Genomic DNA, 22749 nt, shown 5'->3' on the forward strand with positions numbered 1-22749 from the left:
GGAAGAGGCGTACGGAGGAGGAGCGACTCACGGCTTTGGTCGGCTTTGTGGCGACGGAAGGGCTAAGCACGCGCAGGTCGGTCCGGCCGCAAAGAAGCAACACCGGCAGAGTAAGCCGGCCGGATCTAGCGGCGGTGGCGAGGCGACGCGTCGAGATAGTCTCGGTGGCGAGACCATGTCTCTCAAACGAGGATAAAAAAAGAATAAAGAAGGAAAAAAGGGAGAAGGAGAAAAGAAGTTTACCTTTTGGAGAGGAGAATAGAAAGTTAGCAATAAAAATTAGGTCAAAGGGACATATATATATAGTGGGGACCACCGCATTGACCGAGGTAAAAAGGAAAATCCTAGTTTTGAAGCTATCTCTACCTCCTGCACCTCGGGAAACGTGCAGAACACGCAAAACTCCCGTTAAAACCCGAGTGATCTCGAAAAACGTGTGCAAGACACTATTTACCTCGGAATATCCCGGATACCTCGTAAAACGTGCGCAAAGCATTATTCATCCCGGAATATTCCGGATACCTAGAAAAACGTGCGCAAGGTACTATTCATCCTGAAACTTCCCAAACGCCTCGAAAAATGTGTGCAATGCACTGTTCGTCCAAACATTTTCCGGAAGGCCATGAAACTCTCAAAGATCTTCTGTTCATTCTGTAAGACAAATCTAGAGACATGGAACTGTACCCGACGAGCTCAAGCATGCCATCGCTCATCGGACTAGGGGGACCCTTGTTGGATATGGGCCTTGCCCGTAACAATTATAGAAGCCTAAACAGAAAACCTTAGAGAGTTTTAGGCCTGAAGTCTTGGATCTGGTTCATTTGGCCGCAAGGGCAAAATCATCATTTTACAGAGGAACAGAAGAAGCCCTAGGTCACTAGCTCACTATATATATTAGATGTCATTATCAGAAAAAGGGATCCACTTTTAGGGCGATTAGAGAGAAAAGAACTTTTATTTTCGTATTAACTGCGCTTAACTCCTTAAATATCATTTTCTATGAACATTTTTTTTAACTCAATGTTAATAAAAGGATCGATTCCAATTTATCCTCATTAATATTCGTATTATTTATATTGTCGATTTTATATACTAACATTATATAGTAGACTTGTAGGACAGAGAGGGATATATAAACAACTCTTTTTATTTATTTCTCGATTACAAATAGAGTGGTTAATGCGTTAAAACTTTCTAACCTCTTTCTCGAGAAGTTTAAATACAACGTTTACAGTAGCAGTAACTGTTTTGTCTTTTTTTGTGTAACGCATGTCAACTATGTCAACTTTGACATTTGGACTGCAAACATCTCAAACGTTCACGGTACTTGTGTTGTGTCTTGTGTGCTTTACAGTTCGTGGCTTCAACGATTATCTTTCTATTTAGGCAGCTAGTTGTGTTTTTCTTCCGTCACCTGGTCTGTCTGCCGAAACTTCCCATTTTTTTTCTCTTTTATTTCCATAAAACATCCAACAATATATCTTAATTAACGATGGCAACTTACAACAATAGGAGTAATGTTTAATTTTGTTCTTAACAATGTTTTAGGTAACAAAGTAGTACTAGTAGACTAGTAGTACTGTTTATTTCCCCTTGACTAGTACTACTGTTTATTTCCCCTTGACTAAAGAAACTATGATTATTACCTTTATCTTTTTAGACTGCGTTTATGTCCTAATTTCTTACACTATTTGGCCTAACAAAAAAAGATTAAATGCGAATTGCATTCATTTCGATGGGCCTCTCATTTTACATAACTTATTGTTATCACCGTTCATCTGACGTGTCAAAACTCCGATCAAAGGTTAAATCTACTCGTATATCCAACGACCAAAATAGGAGGCGTACGTTTCGTAACATACACATGCACACACTGTAACAGCCTCTCTCTCTCTCTCCTCTTCCCCTTCAATGAAATGATTCGTCACCCAAAGAAAGATCTGCAACTTCACCACCACCGGACCAGTCTCTCTCTCCTCTCTCAATCTCTCTCTCTTCTACCTCCTCGCGCGACGAATCAATCAATCATGACTGAAGAACAAGACCTCATCGACCAATCGCCACCACCTTCAGCACCCGACCCTGAACCAAACCCGAACCCCAATCCGAATTCAGTTATCCATCCGAGACGTGTGTCTTTCGAGCACGGGCTCCTCCCGATCCAGAAACTCGTTTTCACCGACCCGATCCAAACCCTAGCTCCTGTCAAGCAGAAGCTAGCCGATGCCGCTTCTAATAACCGCGTTGGATCGGCTGCAATCGCCGACGTTCTCCAGATCTCCGGCGACCATGCGCGTCTCGTTCTCGAGACTCTTGGTTCCGTTCTTCATTCCGAGTCCGACCCTCTGGTTAAGGCCAAACCTGAGGAAGTTGATTCCGTCGGAGCTGATTTGCGGGATCTAATTTTGTTTCTGTACATTCAATCGTATAAGAAGTTGCTTCCTAGGACGCACAAGGACTCCGCTGCTGTGGCTGATGTGTGGCCATCCACTTCAGCTTTTGATGGATACTTGTCTGCGTTATCGCCAATTCAGGCAAGTTTCTTACTTTTTTTTGGCTCTCTCATTGTAATGTGCCTCTAATACGATTCAAGCGCGTACGATCTATTTGGTATTGAAATGTAAATTTGTAACTGGAGTATGGAATTGGAACGTGCTAGCTCTATTAACGGACTTACAGAGAATACGTTATTTTCCATTTTGCGTTTGGTTTAACTAAAATTCTGCAATGCAATGCAAGTTGTGAAGTTTTCGGATTCACTCGAAGCTAAGAGTTAAGCAAAATTGGAAATTTGTGGTGGTTAATTGAATTTGATGGCGGGTATAGTTTCTGGATATGTGTTCGTAATACTTCTCAGTGGAGAAGATTCATGTGTTAGTAACGGTTATTGACTTATTGATTAAAATATGATGAACTATTAGTCTTCTTGTGGTGGAGGTAATGCTGTAACGCCATTGTATTGGAACCATGCTTATGTTAGTGATAAAGTTAGGTGTATTTTTGTATTTCGGCCCAGTCTCCATTCCTGTGATATTCTGATTCCTGTTTGTGGTTTACTGGTATGTTTGGTCTATTGTGTCTTTTCGAAATCAGTCATCAAATCTTAAGCTTTTTCAGTTTTTCCAACAGTCATTGTTCTTTGGTATGCAATTCACATGGGTTTAAACAACTTTACTGGAGTTAAAAGTGTTCGTTATTTTTCTTTTTCATCATCTGTGCAGCTTGTTCGGAGCAACAGCCGTCGGTTTATGCCATCACAAGCTGATGATGAAGCTCATCAATTGTCATATCTGCAAAAACATTTAGCAAACATCATTTCTCTTCTTGCAGAGCCTGTTGAGGGAGAAGGAGATGAATCATTGGTAAGTTCTAATCTTCTTTATTACCCGGGGAGTGTCACTGTATATACTTTACAAGGGTATAATTTTGGACGGTATGAAAGAGTACACAAGTCTCAAGCTAGATGCTTATTCCATGATGATTCAAACTAGGTAATTGTTTTCTTTGTGCAATATCCTTCAGGTTCTCTCTATGGAGGCTTTTGAGCACCTGGGCTTTCTTGTTCAGTTTGGTGATAAGGGATCTGATGTATCTCCATTGAGCCAAGCTACTCCTTTTTTTGCAAATTCTGATCCGGATATGCCCGCTGTTCCAGTCCCCGCATCCCAAGTGCACGACTGGCTTCTGCAAAACATAGCTTCCGCGTTAGAAAGCGTTACTGAGAAAATTTCTGGAAAAGAGAACGGGCCTTCAAACGCTTCTGATCAAGATGATGCGATGTCAGATGTTGGTGATGCTCCGAACAAGGTTGCACCTAGTACTAGAGGCCCGTGTTTAATCGAGGGAGTCTCCAAGGCTTCACTTGTTAAGCAGGCCTCCGATTTAAGGGGTAGATCTGTGAAGGTATGCTGTGAACAACTATCTTGGGTTTAGTATAGTTGGACTATTCCTAACTCCATTTTTCCTTCTAGTCATGTACTCTCTGTGCACCAATGTCATCTCCATGTTCTGTACTCTCTGCAGGTTGTCAATTGCCACGATTCTGTAATTTACCTTTTAGCACCATTGCGATATGCTACTGTGCATGGATGTTCTGATACCACTATAGTTCTGGGAGCTGTTGGAAAGGTATGAAAACAATGCTCCCTCCTTCTTTATGGAAGATAGTCAAGGAAATAGTTTACAAGTTCTAATATCTGCCGACTTTTACTAGCTGATGCAGCAACTCTATTTTCTGATTTATTTTGCAGGCACTAAAAGTTGAGCACTGTGAGAGAGTCCATGTGATTGCAGCTGCCAAACGAGTGTGCATCGCCAATTGTCGTGAATGTGTATTCTTCTTGGGAGTCAATCAGCGACCACTTATAGTTGGTGATAACCACAAACTACAGGTGAAGCTTCTAATAAGATTGAGGTTTAATTTACAAGTTTTATGTCATGCTGCTCTTAATTACTTGTCTGATATTGAGGTAAATTGTGAAGCGGATAGACTTTTTACTAGCTGTAGTTCTGTTAGAATGTTGTTTTGGACATGTTATTGAGTCTAGTGGAAACAACTTCGAGGGGTTGTCTGTCTCATTACGTTACGCAATCATGGTGTTGAAGAATTAATTCATTATGGATACCTATAGCCAGACGTATGCTTCAAGAAGGTCTCACTGTTTTTTTATGAATAAAGAGTACGGGCGTTGACAGATATTGTTCAGATGAGTATGGGCTTCTGTTGTTCTAATTTGTTAATTTGCTGACATCATTTTGACTTTGTTTTCAGGTTGCTCCATATAATACATTTTACTCTCATTTGGAGGGGCACATGAGTGAGGTGGGGGTTGAGCCAACTATTAACAAATGGGACAAACCGTTGGCACTGGGAGCAGTGGATCCACATGACTCACTGTCACATCCTGCCGGTGTCGCTGATGCACAGGCTGAATCAGCTGCTTCTGTGGACCCTGACCAGTTTGTCAACTTTTTGGTACACTCTTTTTGTTGGTCTAACTTCTAATTCAATAACTGGAGATACTGTTCATGAAGCATCTAGTGACTTGTTTATCTGTGGGATCAATGTCTATGTGTTGCAGATCCCAAACTGGTTTAGCGGCGAGGATATTGGTTCGACAAAAGACAATCCATTTCAATTGCCAGATGCTTATATGGCAGCTCAGCAGAGAAACGTATGTCTTTATTTCAGTATGGAAAAATGTACTTTTCTTCCATATATTAGCCTCTGATCTTGTAATTCCATTTTTTCTTTCTTTTCTTTAGCTTAAGAACTTTGAAGAAACAAGACGGTCGCTAAATGAAGCACCTCTGGAAGAAAACCGGAAACGAGAGGTATCAAGTGCACTCCATGTGTATTTCAAAGACTGGCTCTACGGTAAGAACTTTCTCAAAATCGATCCCTACTCTATTTTTCGTGCATATATTCTTTAGGGTTTTGACTTGTTTCTGTGTTTCTACGGCGTACCTTACAGCATCTGGAAATATAAGGCAACTCTATTGCCTACAAGGTGACTAATAATGAATATATAGACCAAGTGGAATATGTCTCATTCGTTCCTGTAGAGCTCCCTCGATCATATTTGGCATATTGCTAGTGAAGAATCCCTCCCAAGACAAAAAAGAAGAAGAAAAAAAGAGAAACCAGCCTGATTTGTAGTTTGGAACCAATACGCACCACGTAACTTATCTGCACAGAATACTTCCTTTAAGCTTTCCTTTAGATTATTATTTTTTTTTCTGCTTTGGTCATGTTTAATTTTTGTTTCTTTTGACATTTCCAATCCCTCGTTTTTGAAAATCTCAGCTTCAGATAGAGCATGATGATTTGAATTGTTATAAGTAATAACTTGTAAGCAAAACTTTTTTTTTGAAATACTTCGTCTTGATAGATTTAAGAGAACTCAAGAGTAGGCTACATGTTAGACGCAATTTTCTGAAGCTTTAGAGCCCAAAACATTTCTCATATATGTATGCAAAAACTATAAAAAAATGATTTATTGTAGAAATATGCAGACAATGGGAAAGTTCATGAGAATATGAACATCTCCAGATGCAAAAACATAAGGACATGGAAGAGAGATATCAATGAGCTGATCATCTAGTATAATGCGTTCTCATTAATTCACGGTGTAAGTATAGTTTCTATAATTCTTCTATCTTCACACACCAATGATCACAAACCTGTATTGTATAAATATGAGTCAAGACTTCGCTATGGAGGCCCAAACTATGTTTGGCACTCTTTCAGTGATAGACTGACAGATTCTTGGAACAATTGAGTTTGTATCACTTCCAGGTGATGAAACTCATGATGCTTCTAGTTACCGACTTACCTCCTAAGATAAATTGTTTGGTTGCGGTGTATAAATCTGCTGTTCCAGTGTTCTTCAGCGAAAAGACGGTAGAGCCAAACAAAGCCCAATTAGTGCCCAGTTAGGCCCAATTAAAGCTCTTGAGTTAGTCTCTTCTTTTCTTTTATTTTCGTCCTCCGCATTGTCGCAAGCTTCGTCGGCAATGGCAGAATCGACGAGAAATCTGACTGGCCTTGGAGGAGAAGCAGCGAAAGAAGCAGAAGACAATGATGAATACATGGGAGACTTATCTCAGTTTATTCCACCTGAACTTACCCATGCTTCCAAAAGAAAGGTATTTTTCAGAACAAAAGCTTTCAGCTTCTTAGATATTACAATACCTATCAAGCTCATGAGTCCAAATTCGTCTAATTGATTATGAATATCTGAAAATTTCGTTTATTTTCTATGTTTTGTTTGATAGTTGAGTGAGATTTTGTGATTCTAGTTTGGAATTTAATTTTTAAAACCTAGTTCATGAGTTGATCATATGAATGCTTTTTTTTCTTTCAGGAATCTGATAAGAAACCTGTAATCGTTGAACCATCTCGGAAGAAGTTAAAGAATCTCAGCTGGCACGAGAGGCGAAGGTTAGAGAAAGAGAAGAAACAAATAGAAGAGGATGAACAGACATTGGCTCGTATTGTAGACACTCCAATTGGTGAGTCTAACAAAGGGTTTCAGCTATTGAAGCAAATGGGTTACAAGCCAGGTTCTGCTCTTGGTAAAGAAGGCTCAGGTAGGTCTGAGCCAGTGACCATAGATATTAGAAGATCCAGGGCTGGTGTAGGAAGAGAGGATCCACACAAGGAGAAGAAGAAGAATGAGGAGATCGAGGCGGAGAATGAGAAGAGAAAGGTTGATGAGATGTTGGAGGATTTCGGGTCTAGACAGAAGTCTCAATGGCGTAACAAAAGAGTTGTGATTAACTTTAGGAAGGCTAGGGCCGCTCTTGATCAACTTGAGAATGTACAAGTTGTTCCCGAGAAGAAGACTGAGGAAGATGAGGATGGTAAGCCTGATGAAGAAGAGGAAGAAGAGGAGGAGATCACTGAAGAGGTATGTTCTCCTATAAAAACAAGAGTTGGTACTTGGTACCTTTTGGTGTTTATGTTGTCTCTCATCTTTATGAAACCAATGTATTAGAGTTTGAGGTTATAAGTTGAGAATTTGGGATTCATCATTTTTCTTTAGGCTGACTCATTTAGCTTTACTTGTTGCAGGATTTGCAAGAAATATTAATGAAATTGAGAGACGAACATCGGTATTGTACGTTTTGCGGGTTCCAGGTAATTGAATGCGTTCAAGTCTTCTTTTATCAATGTTTTTCCTAAGAGTTTGTGTAATTTACTGACATAAATTTCACAATATGTGCATCAGTATGAAACGACTGAAGCTCTTCTATCCAATTGTCCTGGCGTGAATGAGGATGATCACTAGATAAGTCAGAGTGTAGTATGGAAGCATGCCAACACTTGTCAAGTCTGCAGAAGCTCAAGTGAGGTTGATAATTCTCTGATGTGGCTGAAGAGGCAAGATACAGAAGACAGACTGTTTGCAGTTGCATAAGCAAGTAGGTGAAGAGGTACACACTCAAAGAACTTTGCAAGGACTTGCTAATTCCCAGTTTACCATGCTTTGATAGATAGTAGGATGATAAAAGCATGTGGAACTCTGATTTGTGATTTGATAGAACAATTTTTTTGTTGATAATGATATTGATGTTTCAATCTGATCTCCAAATTAAGTAAACCTGTGTATCTGTTGGATGTAAAATTGTAAACATAACAAAAATCATACAAACAAAGTGCTTAAAGTTCAAAAACCATATTAAAATAACACCCAAACTTGAAAGCCACTATCCGACATCATTGCTTAGTTTTAAGTAGCATAGAACAAGTAATTGATAAGATCTTGACACTATCAAGCCTTAGTAGCAACCTTCCACAGAAGAAGTTATATTAAAAGAAAGTCTTTAAAGGGTGAAAGAGATTGGGCTCAAAGAGACCAATTGAAATGATGAGGAGAAGAGTCATAAGCTCTTGTGTTCTCAGGTTCCATGTATTGTCTCAGAACCTGCTGATGAAGAGACAACTCGAATCCATCCATTGTGGTGCCATTGCTTATCTGAAACTCATCTGGCTCAGAGATTTGACTCGGTCCCAAAACAGGAGACATGTAATGTGAACTGCTCTTTTCGCCTGCCATGAATTCCAACGTTTGGTTCAGGTACTGATGATGGCTTGAAATGGGCGGTGGCTGAGCCATTGTAACCCTATCGACGGTCATAGAGTCAAAACCTAAAGATGGTCGCCAGATATGGGTTTGTGTCTGAAGTTGTTGTTGCTGCTGTTGAATCGGGTTTGAGTTTGAGTTTGAGTTTGACAGAAGAGAGAGAGCACAGCTTGAGTCTGTGCTATTGTTGTTCATCATCTCTGGACATGTTATAGTAAAACTTGAGCTTTCTTGTGAGAAAACATTCATGAGTTGATGATGGCTTTCCTTAACCGGGCTAATTTGCCAAGGTCCAGACCTTCGCATCACTGATCTTGCGGTTGACCACACCGTAGGATCTCCCAAAACACTTTTCATCATTGCAGCATTGGCGTCTCCTAATAATACACAAGAAAATCAAGAACTTGTTTTTGAAGCATATTTAATGAGCTTAAAAAAAAATAAAAAATAAAAGTTGTGGTAAAAGGGATTAACCGTAAAGAGATGGAGCAATTCGAGTGTACTGAGAAGTGTAAAGAGTTGTGGGTTGTGGTTTTCGTCGTCGTTCGTTATGACAAGCAAGTCTTCTACGACAACTTCGTTTCTCTAAGTCAAACTCAGAAAGCTGGTGAAACCTGATTGGTATAAAAGTGAAGAAAGCTTCAACGAAAAGCAACATAAAAAAAATCTAATGCAATAAGACAAGAGACAAGACCACATAATAACTAGCTGTAAAGTTTTTATTAGACTCGTCAATGACGTCAAGAGCCAAAAACCAAAAAAGCTCAAAAGGAACATAAAACCTGAAAAAAGCTTAAAAAGCTATGGTTCCCTTGTGACTCTTCCGATCACCGGGAATGACAAATGAGTAAAGTAAAAAAAAATGAACAAAAAAGAAGAGTGAAACCTGCTGCATTGTTGGCAAAACCTTTGACGAAGACCAGAGACAATGACTTTAGATGATTTAGAGTGAATGCAACAAACTTTGTGTCTTGAGTAATAAGCTTTTGCATTGCTTAGATCCATTTTACAACCTTCCACTTGGCATCTCGCCGTTGTCGTCGTGGTCGACGATTTATGACCTGTACCGACACGGTTCTTGCTTCCGGATCCGGATCCATCCTCGAAGTAGATCTTCTGACCAAACCTGAGTCCACCACTGAGTGAAGATGACTTGGTGGAAGAAGCACCACCAGACTCGGTTTGACCAGAACCCCCTATCAACAACTCCATTATGTTTTTTTTGGTTTCTTCTTTTTACTCAGACAGAGAAAGAGAGGCTTCTTCTCATCTCTCTCTAAAAGTAAACTACAGGACTCTGGAAGTAGAAAGGACAGAGAAGAAGTAAGAAAGAAAATGTGGTTTTGCTGATTTTAGATGTTGCTATCTTTTAAAAGATCAGAGAGAGAGAGAAAGAGAGAAAAGAGAGAGAGAGAGAGTAGAAGCTGACAAAGGAAGAGACACTCAAGAGTGATTGACACTAGTCCACGACAGCTACGTGTTTTAGCGTTTGCGTTTTGTGATGCTTGTTGGTGCGTTTTGTGATGTTTGTTGGTGCGTTTTGTGATGTTTTTGTTAACGAAGAAATAAAACACAAAAGGGATAAGAATATTTTCTTCTTTAACGTACAAAATGATATCCTTAAACGAGACCAGGGAACATAACTATCATGTAAAATCTTGCTATTTATTCTAATTATACTATTTTAGTGTAGTACTAGTAGTTTTCTACTCCTAAATGTATAAGTATAGCCTAATGATGCTAAAATAACAAGATAATGACCTTTATTGTAGTTTGTACATATGAATAGACCACAGACCTATAAATGGATGGGTTGTTTTAACTATAGTACTTCTAATTAAAGAGCAACAACCACTTTATTAGTATATAATATGAGGATGATGGGCATTATAGAACAGAGTGTTGGAACTCAACTAAGGATGTGACTCTTTTAAAGGAACTAGAAGGTTGTTGGTTATTGTTTTCCTCTAAAAATATTTTAATGTTTTCTTATTTTGTAATTTAGATTTGTTCTTCTTCTCACAATATCCAATGCAATATCTTTCTTGATAATTGAAAAAAACAAAACTACATATAACTTTTGCAAAAAGAGAGTATGGGAAGTTAGATTTCATATCCAATGTATCCATCAGAAACTGTGGTACTTGAATTATTTCATCGGGCTGTGTGTATCAGTTTGATTTTATTCCTTTTGCTTTATACAATCTAGTTTCTTTGTTTCTGATTTCCAAAATTCTTTTAAAAAAATACAATCTGAAGAAAGCTTAATGCTCCCCTAATCTCGCTTGACTAAATTCACAAATCTTCTTATACAGTATTTTCCAAGTCTATTGTTCTTCTTTACTAGTCTTGAAACTTTACTTTTTCACTTTTCACAACTCATAACAGTAGTATTTTTTCATAGCCGTTAAAAGAGCATTTTTAGGCTCTACTTTGTTCGCGAGAGAGAGTTGGCTTCAAAACGCAATGAAAGCTAAGAAGAAAACAAGAGCAATGTCCTAAAAATCGAAATTCTGATTCCATGTAATGAAACCAAAATGCCACCCCGCATTAAACTTGGGTTTCGAACAGCAAAAGTAACCAACAAAGAACACCAAAAAGGTGGTTTCAAACCCCATTACATTCAAAAACAGCTTCAGCAGCTCGTCTTGGTTTGTTCTTCCTTCTGCTCCCATTCTGCCTAAACCCAATAGACAGTGATGATTTCGTGGAATCATCTGTGCTTGATTTGGATCCTATCGCATTGTCTTCTTCGGTTGAATTGCTCTCTTTAGACTCTACTGGTTTCTTCCTTTTCCTCCCATTTCCTGTCACATCTTCTTTACTTGTTACTGAACCATCATCCTTCTCTTCTTCCTTTTCTGTCTTCTTCTTCACTAGCTCTTCTTCTTCTTCTCCTCCCTCGATTTCATCTTTCACCGCCTTCTGTGGCCTCCCTCTTCTCCTGTAAGCTGGAATCTTCTCTTCCTCACCGCTACCTCGATCTTCTCTAGCAGAAGCGCTCTGCCTCTTGCCTTTTCCTCTACCTCTTCTCATAACTCAATTCAACTCCACCAAACCAACAAGCCTCAAGCAACTAGACAAGAAACCTGCAAATTAAAAGGTTGCTTTTTCAATCAATTTGAACTAGTAGCAGTAACCAAACATCAAGATAAACATTAGTTCAGAACAAAAGATACAACAACACAAATGGAAGTGAACTTAAACTCAAACAAGTACTAAGATTTGTTAAAGACAGCTAAGAAAATGTGAAAATCAATTTCATTTTTTCAACATGCACAAAATTGGAAGGTACTTGGTTCCGGTCTAGAATCACACATGATAGGAAGAAACTATTCACTGAAGAATAAACACGAAAGCAAGGCTCCCTTTGCATGATTTACAAGTAAAGAGAACAGCTTATTTGGACAACTAACATCCAAATACAAATTACTTTCCAAAAAGGTTTTGAACAAAAGACAACACTTGAGTTGAGTCACTAGAACATTGAACAAGTTGATATCTTCAAAAAAGACCAATCCTTAGAAACCAAAAACTAAGCTACAAGTAAGTTCAATCAATTATCTCACACAAAAACTAATTGCATGAACAGTCTTAAGAGTAAATAAAACAAACACTACTTTAAACTTCTTCAAAAACAGGCAACACATGATTCATTCACTACGCACCACCGAGAGAAAAACAGAGAGACATAGAGACACCTGTGAACCCATTGGTCAGAATGAGACAAGAAAACCCAAAAAGACCTGTGAAAAGCTTTCTCTTTTTTATTTTATTTTTTATATATAATTAAAATCTTATCTTGGGGAGGGTTTTTGAATCGATCTAACTCCACCAGTTTCTAAAACCCAAGCAATGTAAAAGTTAGTAGGAAGAGGAGAAAACCCAGATCAGAGGTTCTATTTAAGAAACTGATCAAACAGAGGAATCGAAATAAAAAATCGAATAAAAATCCAAAGGGATAAGACTCAAGTTAAAAAAAAAAGAAAGAGATCTAAAGGGAAGAAGAGGAAGAAGAAAGAGCAACAACAACAACTTAGTGTTAGTTGAAGAAAGTGTCGTTGAAAGATTAAAGTTGATTGCTTTCAAAAGGCTTCTTTTTTTTTTTTTTTTTTTTCTAAATAGGCTTCGCTGTGAAACTTATAGAAGAAAAAAAAAAAAAAAACGTAAGAATGACGCTCTTTATTCTTCTTCTTCTTCGCAGTTCCATCTCACTTTAGACTGACTCAAAAAATGGATCTTAAAAGCCCGTTGAAGATGGGATACGGATTTCACCCACGCGCCCCACTTTAACGCGTGCTTTCACATTCTACTCGTTTTCGAACTTACTTACTGACTGGTTTGGGTTTTTGGATAAAGCTAAGCGACAGCTAATACTACACATAGCCGCGTTGCGTTAATAAGAAAAAGACTTTTTTTTTTTATCTTTTCCCCGGGCTTCTCCATTTCCTTTTAATTTTGGGCTTTGGCCCATTTAAGTTTACTTTTTTTAAATATTTTGCATCTCGTCTTGGGAAAGAGATTGATAAACCCTCTAGCTAGCCTTGAATTAGGAATCCAAGTTACATATTCTATTCGATTGTTTTGGATTTTGGCAGAGAGGATAATGAGGATTCTGACCTGGCTAACCACCGGAAGAAATAAAGCTTATTATGTACGAGTAGCAATAGACAAAGTGAACGAGGTATCATCTTGGAGCTTATATATATTTTATCGGCTGTGAAAATTGAATCAAGTTTTTTTTTTTTTTTCAATTGCAATCTAATAACTTAAAGTAGTATTTTCTACATGTTCTCAAGAAAATTGAGATCGTAGAACGAAATAGGCAAGGATACGTGGAGGAAGCTGCCAAGGAGCATGAGGAAGTTAAGAAATATGTCAGCAGAAACGATATAGACAGTACGACCAAATTAAAATCTTCCCTTGTTTTATTTTCGATGGTTTAATTTGATTACGACAGCATATATATGTATTTTGCCATGCAGGTGCCAAACTCGCTTTCAAGAGGAAGATACTACGCCAGTTATCTGCTGAACTTTGTCAGGAAAAACTACTTCTTTCTCGCGAACACGTGAGATTTTCTTCTTTGTTAATTCCTATATACATATGTCATTTATTTATAATTAAGCTAGTCTCCATCTCCTATATATAATATATCGTCTCTGCGACAATTGGTTTTATTAACATCGATCTTCTTCTTCTTTTTTTTTTTTTTTTTTAAAACAGTTGGATTCTCTTGAAACGATGCGATTGCAATTGTTGAGAGAGGATGACGACGACGATCTCATCACCCACAGTCCAATGCTTGTTGTTTTTACAATTTCTTTTTGTTTGTTCCTTATATTATTGTTTTATTTTGTGTTTATATAGCTCCTATGATTAAGTTACGAATGTGCCATCATAGAAGCATTCTCAAGTAACCATGCATGGTTTACTAATAAGTCTATCTCTCTAGTCTATCTCTATCTATATACTAATAGAAATTAATTATCTATGTATTTCTCTCTATCCATATACTAATATTCTCCATTATCATCATACATTGTAATTCCTTTTTCTATTTTAAGCGAATTGAAGTTCTAATTTCTTCAAAACATTCAACAAAGGATTTTTTTTGTCACAAGACTGATTTACCGCCACCAACAAAAGACAAAATTAAAGAACAAAACAAAAGAGAGCTAGTGACTAGTGTGAACCTTTTTGATTGGGAAAGAACCAATACCGAACTAAATCTATCTGAAAAACCAAAAAAAATAAATAAACTATGCATTGCACATATTTTTCGGGCTTCTTCTATTCCTTAACCATATGGGCTTATGCAAGCCCATTAAAGTTTATTGTATTGCAAGCCCATTTGAACCGGATTCTATTGTTGGATTAAACCATTTCGGTTTAGTGCTCGGTTATGATTCTTTAAGAAGGACAAAAAGGTCAAAGCAAAAAAATCGTAATCTCTTGACTCTTCTTCGGTCCTAAACCCTACTGCACAATTTAGAAACCCTAAGTTCTGTTTCGGTCGTTCTTGATTTTCAAAATTTTGTTCATAGAATTAACAAAAACAAAACCAGTCCCAAACGCAAATTGATTTCGATTTTTTTGTTCATCAACACTCGAAGGGTTATCGTACTTGTGAACCCAGGTTTTGTTATTGAATTTGGGGGGTTCAGATTAAGGAGGAAGAAGCAGAGCTAGTTTTGCAAGAATGAGGAAGAAGGTTGATGAACGTATCAGGACTCTGATTGAAAACGGTGTCAAATTGAGACACCGTTCCATGTTTGTAATCATTGGTGACAAGTCCCGTGACCAGGTTTGGTGTTTTTTTTTTTTGTCCTCAGAAGCTCTCTACTTTTATATCCCTGAGAATTGCTTTTTGTAAGATATTAATAAATCTACAACCTTTCTGTTTGTGTGTATGTGTTTCTTCTCTAAAACAGATTGTGAACCTCCATCATATGTTGTCAAAGGCAGTGATTAAGTGTAATCCCAGTATCTTGTGGTGCTACAAGGACAAACTTGACATTAGCAGGTTCGATTCTTAATCCCAAATCTTAAGGCTTTAGATGATTGCTTCTTTTTTTTTTAAGCTCAAATCTAGTTTACCTTTTTATCTGAGAATTTTGTTATAGCCTTCCTCTGCTGGAGAGTAGTGACTAGTGAGGGCATATACATACTTACATTGATAACTTTTGGATTCATCTTTTTTTTGGTTGCAGTCATAAGCAAAAGCGTTCGAAGCAGTTGAAGAGATTGAGGGAAAGAGGACAATTGGATCCAGAAAAGCTTGACGCCTTCTCGCGTTTGCTTGATGTTGGAAGAGTTACTCATTGCTTGTACAAAGATTCTGAACGTATTCTCGGAAATACTTTTGGCATGTGCATCTTACAGGTACTTTACTTTCTTTTATATATGACTTTCTTCACCTCTCCCTCTTTCATTTTATAGATAAGTCACTATTTCGTCTTGATACATTCAGGATTTTGAAGCTTTAACTCCAAATCTACTAGCAAGGACTATAGAGACTGTGGAAGGTGGTGGTTTGGTTGTATTAATATTGAGATCACTTACATCGCTTACTAGTCTATGCACTATGGTTATGGTATGAACCACTTTTTTCAAACTTTCATTCCTTACTCTTGAGCAAAGCACTAAGATGAACGAAGTGATGATTTTTTTTCTTATTAGGATGTCCATGACAGATTCCGAACTGAATCGCATTCTGAGGCTGCTGGCCGTTTCAATGAACGTTTTCTGCTATCACTTGCATCGTGCAAAGCATGTGTTGTTATGGATGATGAGCTGAATATACTGCCGCTTTCTTCGCATATCAGGTCGATTACTCAAGTTCCAACTGAAAAGGTAAATCTTGGTAGCAAAGTGAACTGGCTTCCGTTGTGAGAAAATGATTTCCAGCTAGTATCGGTAACATTTCAATGTTGTATGCTATTAAAGGATTCTGAAGGGCTCTCTGAGGCAGAACGTGACCTGAAGAGTTTGAAAGATGAACTAAGTGATGATTTTCCCGTTGGTCCTTTAATCAAGAAATGCTGTACACTGGATCAGGTTTGAAACTATCAATTGTTTGCGTACTTGTCTTGCTAAAGTTCTTTCTTATTGCATGATTGATGTTAATTATGTTTCTGTATTTTCTTTGTAGGGTAAAGCTGTGATCTCATTTTTCGATGCAATTTTGGATAAGGCTCTCCGCAGCATAGTTGCTTTGATTGCTAGTCGAGGGCGTGGAAAATCTGCTGCACTTGGTTTAGCTGTTGCTGGGGCTGTTGCTGCTGGGTAGATTTCTTGAACTAGTTTTACTCCCATCGGTTCCTTTACTCATCAGTATTGTTTTATCCTGGATCTTTGTTAAAATTATCGATGTGTGATTTATTTGCTCGTAGATACTCAAATATTTACATAACTGCACCAAGCCCGGATAACTTGAAGACATTCTTTGAGTTTGTTTGCAAAGGCTTTGATGCACTCGAATATAAGGTAATGTGAAGTTCTTTCCCTACAGATTATTTTTGTATAGTATCTGTTCCATTTCATTGAGAAGAGCCTGCAAGGTGAGAGACATATGCATATTTATTCAGATACTTATTGATAGACCCACACTGCTTAAGGACAGAGGAAATTAGTATTCCATTTTGCGCTGTGGTCGCATATGTTCTTAAATACCTCTCACTCTCATTTTTATAGGAGCACCTTGATTATGATGTTGTGAAAAGTGCGAATCCTGACTTCAAAAAAGCTATTGTACGGATAAATATCTACAAGCAGCATAGACAAACTATCCAGGTTTGTTAATCCCTCAGTCAATTCATGGTCTTCAAGTTGTGATTTGAGTCCATCTCTCACGTTTTCCATGATCTTGATTTATTCATGTAGTATATACAACCTCACGAGCATGAGAAGCTCTCACAAGTAGAGCTGTTGGTTATTGATGAAGCGGCAGCTATTCCTTTGCCAGTTGTGAAGTCTTTGCTTGGTCCTTATCTAGTTTTCCTATCGTCAACTGTCAGTGGGTATGTGAAACAGGATTGGGTGCCATTTCCATACTTTTGGGAAGTTGTATGCATGTTCTGGTTTTAATTCAGGGATAATCATGCTACTGAATTTTACCCTTATTTTTAAAGCTATGAAGGCACTGGGAGATCGTTGTCCCTGAAACTCCTCCAACAATTAGATGAGCAAAGCCGGGCTCCTGCTACTGGTCTTGATGGTTCTCTTTCAGGTATTTAACTACTGCACCTTGCTTTCATTCTTGGATACAATACTTATTAGGTAATCTGTTAGAGACCCTTCTATCATCCTTTAGAGAGTAGACTCATCTTTCTTAGAATCATCGCCCAGATGCCCCTATGTACTGTCTGGGAAGGTAAAGTATAGTGCATCCAGCATTTGTTTATAAATTTCATTTCGTGTATTCGGCAGTTATATTTTATGTAATGATTTAGGTGGCATAGGCATTACCATTCGCAGGGCCTGCGTTTAGTGGCGGCTCTAGTTTATGTGAACCATTGCCCTGACTCCCTCAAGTTTCTTTGGACAGGTTTTCTTTTCAAGAAGATAGAACTTAATGAGTCTATTAGATACGCTTCTGGAGATCCAATAGAATCTTGGCTTAATGGCCTACTTTGCCTTGATGTTGCTACTTGTCTGCCTAATCCTGCGAGGTATGAATAGTTTACTAAAAGTTTGTAGTATCTACTTGTCTAGAAATGTTTTTTAATTTTATTTTGATTTGTCTTTTCTTTCTTCTTTTTGTGTAGCCATCCTTCACCAAGCCAGTGTGATCTCTATTATGTCAACCGAGATACACTCTTTTCTTTTCACAAAGATAGTGAGTTGTTTCTACAGGTAAATATGGTTGCTTTTGGGATCCCGTACATATTTTTGATAATTGACTGATATAAGTGCATCCTACAGAGAATGATGGCGCTATGTGTCTCGTCTCACTACAAAAATTCTCCTAATGATCTTCAACTGCTGGCTGATGCTCCTGCTCATCATTTGTTTGTGTTACTTGGTATGCATGTTTTTCTTTTCCGCTACCTGATTTTAATTTTCAGAACTATCTCTAACTGCTTTCAAACACAGGTCCTGTTGATGAGTCCCAAAACAAGCTTCCGGATATACTTTGTGTTATCCAGGTATATATTATCGCTCTGTGTGATATTTTTCTCTACCTTATTTGGCCACACCAAAGAGCTAGAGTTTGATTTTAGGTTCACATTGACCTAGAACAACGATTTATCAGTTTCAGAAAATGAACTTACAAAGATTATTGTGGGAAATTATAGTCTCTAGCTTGTGTTTTTTTTTGTGTGATCTTAAGAATCATTGTAATTGTTATCTTCAGGTCTGTCTCGAAGGAAAGATATCTGAGAACTCAGCCCTTCAAAGCTTAAGGGATGGCCATTCACCATATGGAGACCAAATTCCATGGAAGTTTTGTGAACAATTTCGGGACACTGAGTTTCCAGGGTTCTCTGGTGCTCGAATAGTACGCATAGCAGTCCACCCTAACGCCATGAAGGTAATCTTTTATTTCTGCTCATATTTTTACATGCCGATTTTAGGTTTTGTGACAAGCTTCTGATTTACCTCTTTGTAGATGGGATATGGTTCTGCTGCAGTTGAACTCTTGACCAGGTAAATTCATGAAAATGTGCATACACAAGTTAGTTATCATGTGTATCTCATATATTACTTATATGAATTTATGTTCAGTGCTAAAAAATATAGACTTTGTACTCTTAATTAGTTGTAGTCATACTCTACTGAGTGATTGGCATTTGCAGATATTTTGAGGGTGAGATAGCTCCAATCTCAGAAGCAGATGATAAAGTCGATGTGGAGCAAACGCCTATTAGAGTTACTGAGGCTGCTGAGAAGGTTTCTTGTTTTTAATTCTATATATCTGTGTGTAGGCTTTGGGTTTTTTAGTGCAGAAACTGCTACATTTTTATGTTCACTGGCGCATAGTTATGTCTCTGTATCCATTCTTAGCTGATTCCATTTTTGACAGGTCTCCATGCTCGAGGAGCAAGTACGACCTCGCACAAATCTTCCACCTCTATTGGTTCCACTTCATGAACGACGACCTGAGAAGCTCCACTACATTGGTGTTTCCTTTGGGCTTACATTGGATCTCTTCCGGTTTTGGAGAAAACATAATTTTGCGCCTTTCTACGTTAGCCAAGTCCCAGTTGAGAATATTTCTATAGTTTCTCCTTGATTGCTTATATAAATCTCATTTCTGATTGCTGTTTGTAACACTGATTATTCCCTGTGCTTGGATCAGAGTGCTGTGACTGGAGAGCACACATGTATGCTTCTAAGACCTTTAAAAAATGATGAACTAGTAGTCAACGAGTCCGATGAGTTGGGCTTCTTTACTCCCTTCTATAAAGGTTTGTTACTTCTTTGATCAGGAACTGAACTTTCTCCATCTTCCAACTTTCCAAGTATATGGTGTGACAACTTATTTTGCTTTGTTCAGATTTCAAGACAAGGTTCTCTAAGCTGTTGAGTGATAAATTCAAGAAGATGGATTATAAACTTGTAATGAGGTAAGCACTAAGATTTTCTTGTCTTCATTTTGCGATAATATCAGTTTCGTATAATTTTGTTTTTGTTTTTCATATCATTCTTTGTCCAGTGTCTTAAACCCAAAGATCAACTTCCCCGTGGTTGATTCTTCAGGGAATTCATCAGACGGATATTTGAAGACACTTGACGGCATATTATCTCCATATGATATGGAGAGGCTCAGAGCATATACTAAAAATCTGACGGACTTCAATCTGGTTAGATTTCTTTCCTTAGAATGGTTTTATTTTGAAATGTCTGTAAACTAAATTGACATTGAACATTGAAGTGGTGCAGAAGTAAATTCAAATGTATTTTGTGTTAACTTGTTAAATAGACTAGATCAGTACTAACTGCTTTCAGTTCTTCCTTTTTAACATGTTTCTTTGTCTTATCTTTAAAAGGTTTATGACATCTGCAAAACACTTGCACATCAGTATTTTGAAGAGAAGATTCCCGTATCACTTTCATATGTTCAGGCATCTATATTGCTATGCTTGGGGTTGCAGGAGGTGGAATTTTCTAGCATCGAGGTAACGTGTTTTACTCTAATTTTGAAGATTGCAGCCAGCTAATTCAATATCTTTCAGCACATCCATATTATATATAAACTTTCAAACATTTGAATGTTTGGCTTTGCAGAGACAAATGCAGTTGGAGAGGGGACAAGTACATTCTCTTATCCTGAAGGTCGCAAGGGAGTTGTACAAATATCTCAATGGGGTTGCAGGAAAGGAAATCGAATCAGCCCTCCCTCGTTTGAAAGAGGTGCCTCCATGTTATTTATTGCTTTGTAATTGACCCATGAACTGTAATCATAAGAGTTTACATTACGAAACCAAGAACAAAGTTTGGATTTTTGAATGCGTGCTGTGTGCAGAAGCGTAGAGTTCAAATTAAGTACTCCCGAGAGAATAAGAATAACTAAAAGTCTCTCAAGCTGTTATCATAGTCTTGTGTTTGCAACTGATTGTGTCTTCTGTTTTGTTTGATGTAGAGAGAGCTCGAACCTCACAATGTGTCGGTCGATGATGATATCAGGGAAGGAGCAAACAAGTCGAGGTAATTCTCCTACCTCCCTGTGCCGTGCAAAAACATTATATTTGTGTTTCTTCGGTTATTACATCGAAGTAACTGGTAATTCTTTTGTCTTTAAAAGGAACAAATGATGAAGGAGAAGATTGAAGGATTAATGGATTCTGAGCTTCAACAATATGTAATTGGGGACAAAGAAGCAGAGGATCTGCAACATTCAAAGATCTCTTCAAGTGGTATTATTAGTGTTAAGTCCACCAAATCGGAGAATGACAACGGGTTTGACAAATCCACCAAAAAGAGAAGCAGTGATAAACGTTCCTCTTCTTCCTCTAAATCCAAATCTTTCAAGAAGAGAAGAGCCTGAAGGAGTAATTTTAACAATGAATCAAATCAGTTTTGAGCATGTGCTATGAAATACTGTGAAAATCAGAAATTTTGGTTATGTTTGTTGTCATTTTGATTTACAGATAGAAATGTTCCGGCTGAAAAGTCTTAAAAGAAATCATAAATGTTTTTAACTTGATAACACTGTCTGTGTGTTGGTTAAATATTCGAGTCTTCAAAGGAAGAGAGATCGGCGTTAAGTGATAAGACATGTTTAAGTGTTTAACTACAGAAATATACAAGATTAAGCCTTTCTAGAAGTGTATTATATAAAGATGTAAATGTATATAAATGTAACGATGGCTCAGATCGAGTCAGAGGAGGTGGATACAATTGATGATGGTAAGCATGTGGAAATGATTGAAATTTGGAAGTGAAATGATGTAATGAAAGATGTTCAATGATTATGGTCACTTTTATTTAGTTTTCTTCTATGACTTTACAAACTCTCTATCATTATAACTTCTCTCAGTTATCAAAAAACAAAAATAGCTATACATATAACTTTGAGTGCATGACGGTATAACATTACTACCCACCACTGTATATATAATGTCGCAATTTGATAAAAAAAAAAAAAAAAAAAAGATTCATAGTATAATTTTTTTCTATTTGTATTCTTGAAGGATGGGGATGGCCACTCCACGATTGGATATCTAATTATAAGTAACTATTGACAGCCTTTGTTAGTTGATCCACATATTAAAAACCCTAGTGACATTTAACATTAGAGATGAACAAAGCTTAAACATGCATGGAACCTGATTAACAAAAGGTAAAAAATGAATGATAGAAGAAGAGAGGAGTAGTTGCGAGTGGTTAAAAGATTGATACCAACTGTCATCTATGGATTCTCCTCACGCGTTGGTGATGCACTTTGGAGACACATCTTTCTTACCTTAGCTTGCCTTCTTCTCCACTCTCTTCTTTCCTCCTTTCTCTGTTTCTCCCTATTACACAAATATACATTCTACTATTATATTTATTCTGAAAAATTGAAAACGAGGTATCAATATCTAAGTACGTTAAGGTTAGTTAATTCTAATTCATGCATGTCATTAGTGTTATTTTTTCCACAAGTCCAAAATGAAAATCGGAAACTTACGCGAAAATTTGCATGAAAGTTACTTATACCGGCGGAATTAATATGATGTGCGGTTAGACGTCTTTCAGTATGCATTATTGTTAAGACATATAGCCAACAACAATCCTATAGACCCATCTACTAACTTGACCAATTGATAAAGAAAAGTCAATATTGCAATTACAAGAAAGGGTTTTAAGAGGTCTAAATCAAATTTGCTGTTTCTATCTCAGAAATTTAGAATAAAGTTCGATTACAAAAACTGAAACTTCAAAATATATTATTACTGCATGTATATTATTGTTGTTGTATTTTAGTTTTCGCAATTATCATATAATTGTTTTAAATATTAGTCATACTATTTGATATATTTGGTATAAATCAAAATATATTTTGGTCTGTCTTCGATCGTGTAAGATGAAATCCAAGAAAGACAAGAGCTCCAGAGATTCAGGTGGCCGATCAACTGGAAATCAGCCACTTTGATTTCTAGCTTGTCTAATTTTACTTTACAAGTCTCGAAATCATCTAATCTTATACTATCTTTAAAAAGCAGTATGTATT

General features: G+C 37.4%; 5 protein-coding genes across 7 annotated transcripts; 3 read left to right on the top strand and 2 right to left on the bottom strand.

The window, feature by feature from the left end:
* Positions 1–822: 822 nt before the first annotated feature.
* LOC104781699 (uncharacterized) lies at positions 823–5875 on the top strand. The gene is made up of 9 exons (XM_087454331.1): positions 823–2534; positions 3222–3362; positions 3523–3903; positions 4024–4128; positions 4251–4391; positions 4772–4975; positions 5082–5174; positions 5266–5377; positions 5475–5875. Exons 1-9 carry the CDS (start codon positions 1917–1919, stop codon positions 5516–5518), a joined length of 1839 nt encoding a protein of 612 aa, XP_087310457.1. The 5' UTR covers positions 823–1916; the 3' UTR covers positions 5519–5875.
* Positions 5876–6005: 130 nt separating this feature from the next.
* Positions 6006–8178, top strand: LOC104792085 (uncharacterized). The gene is made up of 4 exons (XM_087454332.1): positions 6006–6648; positions 6867–7412; positions 7577–7642; positions 7734–8178. The coding sequence occupies exons 1-4, from the start codon at positions 6517–6519 to the stop codon at positions 7791–7793; spliced, it is 804 nt and encodes a 267-aa protein (XP_087310458.1). The 5' UTR covers positions 6006–6516; the 3' UTR covers positions 7794–8178.
* Positions 8097–10029, bottom strand: LOC104792086 (squamosa promoter-binding-like protein 15). Its single transcript, XM_010518129.3, has 3 exons — positions 9475–10029; positions 9063–9202; positions 8097–8965 (listed from the first exon to the last, which is right to left on the bottom strand). Exons 1-3 carry the CDS (start codon positions 9798–9800, stop codon positions 8352–8354), a joined length of 1080 nt encoding a protein of 359 aa, XP_010516431.1. The 5' UTR covers positions 9801–10029; the 3' UTR covers positions 8097–8351.
* Positions 10030–11082: 1053 nt separating this feature from the next.
* Positions 11083–12931, bottom strand: LOC104792087 (uncharacterized). Of its 2 annotated transcripts, none has more exons than XM_010518130.2 (2): positions 12257–12931; positions 11083–11677 (listed from the first exon to the last, which is right to left on the bottom strand). In XM_010518130.2, exon 2 carries the CDS (start codon positions 11622–11624, stop codon positions 11196–11198), a length of 429 nt encoding a protein of 142 aa, XP_010516432.1. In that variant the 5' UTR covers positions 11625–11677; positions 12257–12931; the 3' UTR covers positions 11083–11195. The 2 variants fall into 2 exon arrangements, with proteins under 2 accessions (XP_010516432.1, XP_010516433.1); XM_010518131.2 differs by having other exon boundaries at positions 12290–12816.
* A 1590-nt stretch (positions 12932–14521) lies between these two features.
* On the top strand, positions 14522–21245 carry LOC104792088 (RNA cytidine acetyltransferase 2). Of its 2 annotated transcripts, none has more exons than XR_002038636.2 (26): positions 14522–14895; positions 15023–15114; positions 15302–15473; positions 15562–15684; positions 15771–15944; positions 16038–16148; positions 16243–16376; positions 16484–16577; positions 16785–16883; positions 16974–17110; positions 17222–17319; positions 17638–17761; positions 17858–17945; positions 18015–18114; positions 18186–18238; positions 18448–18624; positions 18703–18740; positions 18890–18983; positions 19117–19296; positions 19393–19501; positions 19591–19660; positions 19794–19897; positions 20084–20212; positions 20322–20447; positions 20677–20741; positions 20839–21245. XR_002038636.2 is itself a non-coding variant. In XM_019246881.2 (26 exons), the coding sequence occupies exons 1-26, from the start codon at positions 14791–14793 to the stop codon at positions 20846–20848; spliced, it is 2850 nt and encodes a 949-aa protein (XP_019102426.2). In that variant the 5' UTR covers positions 14522–14790; the 3' UTR covers positions 20849–21245. The 2 variants fall into 2 exon arrangements, 1 of the variants encoding a protein (XP_019102426.2); XM_019246881.2 differs by having other exon boundaries at positions 19750–19897.
* The last annotated feature ends 1504 nt before the right edge of the window (positions 21246–22749 follow it).

This window comes from Camelina sativa, chromosome 6, assembly GCF_030686135.1.
Source record: "Camelina sativa cultivar CO46 ecotype springtype chromosome 6, ASM3068613v1".
NCBI classification, from domain to species: domain Eukaryota; kingdom Viridiplantae; phylum Streptophyta; class Magnoliopsida; order Brassicales; family Brassicaceae; genus Camelina; species Camelina sativa.